The sequence below is a fragment of the Cotesia glomerata genome, linkage group LG7 (assembly GCF_020080835.1).
Source record: "Cotesia glomerata isolate CgM1 linkage group LG7, MPM_Cglom_v2.3, whole genome shotgun sequence".
NCBI classification, from domain to species: Eukaryota; Metazoa; Arthropoda; class Insecta; order Hymenoptera; family Braconidae; genus Cotesia; species Cotesia glomerata.
The window spans coordinates 13,331,788-13,340,008 of NC_058164.1; the positions used below are offsets into that span (position 1 = coordinate 13,331,788).

At 28.7% G+C, this 8,221-nt stretch overlaps 1 protein-coding gene across 1 annotated transcript; it reads left to right on the forward strand.

Annotated features, from left to right (window-relative positions):
- The first annotated feature begins 5,453 nt into the window (after positions 1 to 5,453).
- LOC123268916 lies at positions 5,454 to 6,942 on the forward strand. Its single transcript, XM_044734378.1, has 3 exons — positions 5,454 to 5,494; positions 6,066 to 6,257; positions 6,628 to 6,942. Exons 2-3 carry the CDS (start codon positions 6,068 to 6,070, stop codon positions 6,843 to 6,845), a joined length of 408 nt encoding a protein of 135 aa, XP_044590313.1. The 5' UTR covers positions 5,454 to 5,494; positions 6,066 to 6,067; the 3' UTR covers positions 6,846 to 6,942.
- Positions 6,943 to 8,221: the final 1,279 nt, after the last annotated feature.

An 8,221-nucleotide genomic window follows, 5' to 3' on the forward strand; every position in this document is an offset into this window, starting at 1 on the left:
ATGACTATTGGATTTACAGTTATTGTTCCAAAAGAATATTTTCGGAAGTCTATCCACTTATCCAAATTAATAACGCGTAAATATTCGTTTAAGGATGTCACTTTTGAAGGCCGTATTTTTTGTCTCCAACGCAACATTGATGTTTTCATACTTTTAAATGTTACAAAAGATGCTACATTCGGATGTCTGCAAAGAATATTCCATAAGTCATTTTGCATTAAAAAAAAAAAAAATCTATTTAATCAAGGTCAATCTCATATTTTAAATGATACGGTTAGAGCTAAAAGAAGGATATGGAGGAAAGGACAATTTTCTAATAAATGTTTTTACTTTTGAAAGGTCAGAATTATATGAACTCAAAACTACTCAGTTCATAAAAAAATTTGCCTCTTTCTGAAACACTATTAGCTTTTATGTTTTAAAATATGTATATTGATTTACCATAAAAATACTAGGCATCCTCATCTATAATAAAAGTGTGAATATATTAAATACTGATTATTTCTTCAACGTACAGTAAGGCGATACGATCATAAATAACTCGAAAATCATCCATCGAAGAACGAACAGCGTGTTGCAGATCCAGTTTCATTTTCTTAATTAACCGATTGATGGAATTTTTTTAAATTCATTACGCTAAAATTTCCTGGTATCCAACAATTTCTGAATTTTTATGAGATTGAATAATGACTCATGACGAATAAAAAATATTTTTGAAAAAATTTTCCATGTGCAAAAATTAAACAAAATAATTGCGAAATATGTTAAAGGACGTTTATTTTATAATTATTGAATTCCACCTTCACTTATCCGAGTCACAGTACAGTGATAAATATTTATTGTTTTGTTGTTTATGTTATATATTATATCATTTATATAACCATAAATAAAAATCCGGTTCCGCCATCTACAATATTGATATCGTAATAAGACATAATCCTTTGGTCACACTACTATGTCCATTGCAAATTTATCTTGTAATAATAATAATATTGAGAGAATCAGAATGCAACACAGAGAGAGAGAGAGATGAGAATAATAAGAGGTAGGGGTCGTTGATAGAAATAGTTGGATGTTCTGTAGAGGGTCACACCTCTCAAGAAAAAATAAAAGGATAAAATCTATTGCTTGAAGTGTACTAACAAAAAACATATTGGAAATTATATAATTTTTATTTATATTTTTATTTTTTATTTATAATAACAAAAAGTATTTAAAAAAAATGGCAGAAGTCCAACATGAAGAAGATAATGAAAGACACGTAAATGATGAAGAACGTAGTTTTGGCGGGTATTTATACCATGTAAATAAACGTCAAGATATCGCTATGTAAGTTATAATTTATAATTAAGAAATGCATAAATTATTGATGCTCTGTAATACCTAAATAGGAATAGAATTTTTTCGTTGTATTTAAAATAAAGTAAATTGGATATAATCATTTTTCCAACGTTGCATTAATTAGTTTTTAAACTCATGCTTCTTGATAGTAATTTCCTAATTCATTACATTGAAATTGAGAGACACCTGATAGTTTTTAGAATTTTTTTAACAAATAAATTATAACAAGAAATATATATTTAAAAAATTCCATGTTTAGAAGCTGTAAAAAATTATCAATGATATTTTTTAAAAATAATTTTTTATACCTAGTTTATTTTTTTAAATAAATATGAAAAAATAATCAAGTATCTTCTAACTTCAGTGTTATCTTAATTCTAATAATTAATTTCAATTGGTCCATTTAATTACCTGTGCTCAGTTATTTGTCACGGGCTGATAAAATAAATTTATTCAACGCGTAACCCATAATTGTATCAATTATTTTTTTTTATTTATTTTATTTATTTATTTACCAGGATATACAAAGATATATACATACATACATAATACATTTAATATATAATACGCAGTGCATGTACCTATAGAGGTGTGAATAACACCTGTACATAGGCCTGGCTAATGACTTATCCTAATTGAAACCTATTTAATAAAATTAAGTACATAAAATGAATATTCATCATAAAAATTTATAATAATAAAGTTAGCCGACAATTTTTTTTTTGTAATAATTCTTTAATGAAAATTTTTTAATATATGATAAAATTATTTTTATAAGCTTTAATAAAATTATTTGAATTTCATATAATAATATATTAATAATTAGAATTCCGCATTATTACAAAATCCCAAGCGGCACAAATTTTTTTTTGTTAATGTTTCGTTAAATTTAAGTTGACAATTATAAATTTCTGACTTCTTGTTAAATAAAATTTTCCAAAAAGTCAACATTTTGTTTTTTTTGAAGCTTGGGATATGATGTGCTGTTATATCCATTGTTGACTTAACTATTTAAAAACTTATTTTTAGATATTACGTTTGTGCACGCCAGTACACTAACCAGTGTAATGCGTGTGGTGTTTTTCGTAATGAAATATTTTCATTATCGGAGAAAAATGATACTCACAACCATCCTCAAGATGATCACCTTGAAGATGTCGAAGCGTTCAAAAAAGAACTGAATTCAGCTGCAAGAAAACAATTGAGAAGCATTCCTGCTATTTATCGGTACCTATCCATCCTGTAAGAATAATTTAATTTTTAAAATGCTTGTATATAAGTGATTCTCTGTAAGGACGTCTTAAATCTGCACGAAATTGTCCGACCAAATAATTTTTGATTTTATTAGAAAAAAAAATAACAAGGGCTACAAAACTATCAGCTTAATTATGATAAATAAACAGCCGAATTAATTTTTGTTTTTTCGATACTTGTGTATCTTTTGCCATATAACATGACAGAGGACTGATTTTTTTTTTATCAAATTGAGAAAAATCAAGCAAACTATTTTAATGCATTCAACTTTTTAAGTTCTCAATGAATGTTTACGTTAATTAGAATAATATTAAGACTTATAGATCCAATTTTAGAAATAAATTATAAACAACAATAGCTACCCGGGGACTGAATTTCGAAGTGGCCCAGACACATATTTCCAGTACAAACGGTGCTTTGACACTAAATAAAATGCTAATAAAGCGCGACTAGCCCTGTGGTTATTAACTTAAAGCTAGTTAGATTCTTATAAACCTTAAAAAAGGTAAAATAACACGCTAGATTTTTTTTTTGGCTTTGAACTTCTGGGAAGGAACTGATCTGAAAATGCCTGAGACAAACTTCGGCTTAATGAATTTAATGAAACAAATTAACTTTCGGTACTTTTTATTGAAGAAGATTGTTAGCTAACTAATTAAGTTTATAAACATTATGGACCAAGTTATATATTATTGACGAATAACTTAAAATTTAATCTCAAAGTTTTAATTTTGGGACTGGGACAACCCAGGGGACTGACATTTCGGTGGTTTACGAATTTACAGCAAAAAAAACAAAATTTAATCCATTTTAGTTTTCAATGCTACAAATAAAAATGTTTTTTCTTTCGTAATAAATTTTTTTTTGTAACAAAATAACAATTTTTCTAATATCCCTGGGACAGCAAAAAACGTCCTTACAGAGAATCATCTATATATTTTGAGAAACGTAAATAAATTTCATCGCTGAATTTTTCGTCTCAGTTACCATGATGTTGCTGTCAATGTGTCATATAGTAAAATGCTGAGTTCTATGAGAACATCTCGTAAAAAAAGAGTATTCCCGGACTTTCATTCATACTCGGAATTCCGTGACCTTTTATATTCAGAAGATTGGCAACAACTACGTTGGCATGATGGTACTTCAACGGTCGAAGTCACTGTCCACAATTCAGGTGAAGAAAACGAATCTTTAGTATTCATCGATAATGGAAACATGCAGCATTTGGCGGCTTCGGAAAGCTTATATATCACGACAAATTCAAACTTTGCAATAGATACATTGCCTGCTGAGGAAATGCTAGTAGTGACTTCAATTTTAAACAAAAATGTAACTCATCTGCATAATTTATATCAGTGTATTTAATTTCTAATTAATAAGTGTATTATTTAAGTTAAATTAATTATTTTTTTCTTCACTAGGCTTTTTTATGCTTGGTTGCATTAATTAAAACGAAAGATGGTAACTGTTACCGGGAAAAAATAAATCAGTTAGTTACTATTTTACCAACGCCAACAAGAATATTTGGCAATTTCGATGCTGAACTGCATGGTGATCTGGAGACTGTATATCCTAATGCTGAAGTAAAAGGCAGCTTTTATAGCTATTGCAATGTAAGTTTAATAAAAATTATTGTCTTGCTTTAAGTAACGTCTACCAGGTTGAGGCGGTTCTTGTGTTTACTCCGCCTCAACTGGGCGTATACCACAATTAAATTGTATTGAAGAAATAACATTTTTGTCTTTATTTTTATCTATCTAGATTTTATTTCAATCGGCCACTAATTTTGGAGTCTTTCAAAATGAAGACAACGAAATCTTTATTAGAAAACTGATGGCTTTAGCTTTATTGCCGGAAAATAAAATAAACATAGTTTACACAGCCATTAAAAACGCAATCCCTGAAAACCAGAAGAATACTTATGAAAATTTTTTACAGAATTTTGAAGAGAAGTGGTTGCGAAATGTTGGGCCCCACCGAATATCTTGTTTCAATAACATGCTTCAGCTCAGTACTGTCCCTAGAGCTACAGCTAATGTTTTAATAAATTCCAAGATAAATAATAAACCGCTCTGGACTATGTTGGGTATGATTTTAGTTAACTTTATTTTGACATTCTGCTAATATCATTTATCTAAGTACTTGATCAATATTAAATTACCGTTACAGAGTTTATTGGAACTATTTTCTACAAGAATGAAATCAATATTAAAAGCTTGCGTGATGGTAAAAGAGCAAGTCGTAAGACGTGTTTACAATTAGATTATCTAATTTCGAAGAATGTTATGGATCGAATTATGAATAATTTAAAAGGGCGACAGCCGAATTACGCGGTTTTCTTGGCTAGCGCAAGCTTCCAGCTTAAGGATTCTTTCCAAACATTCCGGCATAATTACGAGAAAAGAGTTATTCAAAGCGACAATTTATTGCCGCTTATTGGTGATAATCCACCAGATGATAATGTGAACATGATAAATTTAACTGCATAAGAATTATTTTTTGAAGTCAATCCAGATTCAGGTAAAATTTATATAAAACTTTTTACCTACACAAAAGATATTAATAAGCTAAATTATTAACAAATTAATGTATATTATTGATTTCACAGCGCCAACTCGAAATCGGCTAAATAATGTTCACGCAGCTCAACATTTGTTATTAAATGCTTTACCAATCAACAATGATTTCAATATTGGAGACCAAGATGCTGTTGATGACCAAGATGTTGTTGATGACCAAGATGTTGTTGATGACAAATATGCTGTTGATGATCAAGCAATTGTGGATGCTCAAGTAGTTTTAAATGACGCAGAAATGATGGACCACATACCAAATAATGCTCATGAGGAAATTCCAGATGATCCATGGAATGCCATAGAATTACCGTTCATTGCCGAAGGTCATAATCTATATTATTGAGAGGATAAACAACATTTTGTGGCCAGTATATTTATAAGACAAAATGGATTCTGTAGGTTAAATTTGGTATCGTTGAAAAGAATCTTGACTTAGACTTATGCCTTTTCAAGGTTTCATATCATTCTCACCAATAGTCAATTTATTATGATAAGTATTTAGGCTGCATTCGAGAATTTTTTGTATCTCAATAGATAATTATACATATATATGAAAAATATATCAAAATGAATGTAGGTACTCAAATGAAAGCTCTTGATAAGTGTAACATCGGGGTAAGCTTAAAAAATTACAGTGCAATTTAACAAAAGACACTATTTAATAAAGCTTATTTTCATTTATTTATAGTTCACAAGTCACGGCAGTAACATAGTGACTGTAAGGTTGCTAGTATATTATATTATTTCCTGGCATGATTTTCTGGCACTTATTGTCTGCACTCAATAGTGCAACTGTCAGCTATGTAATTAATATGAATAACCCTGTATCTCCTATCATTTAATTTTATGATTTATTTTATTGAGTGAATGAATTGATAAATTTTTTATTTTTAGATATGGTTCAAGAGATCGTAGAATCAGAAGAAACTTTTGAGGATATCGAGATGCTTCTTGAGGAGTACGAGGAAGATTTGGGTCAGTTAACAAAAACTAATGCTGCTGTACCGCAAACAAATGAGGTAGTCAGTAACAGCATACTCAACATCGAGGCTGCTGCAGACGAGTCATTTATTCCCGAAAGTGAAGGTAATATGTCATTTTACTTCCTCTCAGTATTTTCTTTTACCGATCATCTATTTATTACTTACTGTTTTTACCTAACGCCGATTTGATTTAAATACTTTATAAATATACAATTTGCATTAAGGAAGTATTTCCAAATCTCTTTTCTTACTCAGACTTTTATTTCCTGTACCATATTTTCTCTGATAATTTTTAGCTCTTGATTTCTTCTTAAAATTAAAGTTTGCCGTTTTCTCAATTTTACATTCTTTAATTACATGCTAATTTTCACGCCGTCAGACTTGTAAATCGTTGTTATTATCTTTATTACATTTATATAATACCTATATTATACTTATAATAATGTTTTATTTTATTATTATTATTGTTTCAGTTCTTGGGATAATCAATCCAATTCTGATGGATGATCAGAATTGCGTAGACTGTAAAATTAAAACGGCAGAGTGTGTTATGATTCCTTCTCTTCATTTTAATTTATGTTATACATGTACAACACAAAAACTTCAGCAACTACAAAGACAAGGAATTTCATATATAACTTGTCTATCATGTGGACACATTGTACGCGAACCAGTATATATACAACCTTGACATGATTAAAAAAAAAAAATTATAATTTTTAACAATTTATGACAGCTAAAATTTAGTACTTTTATAATTGCGTACAATGCATTTACTCATTTTTAATTTATCGCTTTTAACTATTAATAGTAATCTTGCGGTCACTATGTGACTGCTGTGACTTGTAAACTATAAATAAAATAAAATTTGCTTTATTAAATAATGACTTTTCTTAAATTGCACTGTACTTTTTTTATAAACATTTTTCAAGATATGAGCTCATCTCGATGTTACACTCATCAAGAACTTCCTTTTGAGTACCCACATAGTTTTGGGTATATTTTTCATATATAGATATGTATAATATATATATAAAAATATAAAAAATTGATGTGGGTACTCAAATGAAAGGTCTCGATGAGTGTAACATCAGGATGAGCTTATATTTTAAAAAATGTCAATAGTTCGCAAGATGCAAAGTCATGTCTTAATTATTTATATGTATCTAGATATAAAGCATTTTCGAATGCAGCCTAAATACTTATCATTATAAATTGATTGGTCAAAATGATATGACACCATGAAAAGGCATAACTCGAGGTCAAAACTTTTTCAACGATGCCAAATTTAACCATCAGAATTTTATTTTACTCCGTAAAATAGCATAATATAAAAAAAAAAAAAAAAAAAAAAAAAAAAAAAAAAATTTCAAATTTAAAAAAATCGCGCATGCGCAACAAAAATAATCAATTATCAGTAGTTAAGAACTATCGGATAAATCCTCATTCGGATGTTTGCACATCGGGACAAAAACCTCTCTGGAGAATTGTAGCTCTGGATTATGAAAGATTTTGCTAATAGTCTAATTGATTTTCTTTCGACTGAAAATTTCACTTTTTATTTTATCATTGCTATGAGATAATGTTCTTCGGTTAATTTTTGCAAGCATGTATTACCCGTTTGAATGTACATGGTCACACGATCTAACACGTTGTAAGTATATTATTCCATTCTTTTCTTACTTTTTGTAATTACTATAACTAATTTCATTGTAATTATTTTTTTTAGGGACTTATGCTGAAGACGAACGCCTTATTTTTCTACGGACTCGTCATTATGACCAGCTTTTTAAGACATCATGGCCCGAAGTAAAGCTGTGGTATCCTCATTGGTGGCAGTAAGTAACTCGTATTATTATTATTATTATTATAATTGTTGTTATTTAAAAACTTTTTTAAAAAAATTTACATCACATTTAAAAAAAAAACATTTAACATTTCGCCATGGATCATGGCTTCTTCAGGAACATACATAACTTTTTCAACAGAAAGAAAAATATTAAAAAAAAAAATTTTTTTAGAGAATTTCAAATAAATTTTTAAGAAAAAATTCTCAAAAAATCTTTT

Coding starts and splice junctions, on each gene's coding strand:
- LOC123268916 (XM_044734378.1), top strand. CDS start 6,068: ATGGTTCAAGAGATCGTAGAATCAGAAGAAACTTTTGAGGATATCGAG. Junction 6,258..6,627: donor ATTTATTCCCGAAAGTGAAG/GTAATATGTCAT, acceptor TTATTGTTTCAG/TTCTTGGGATAATCAATCCA.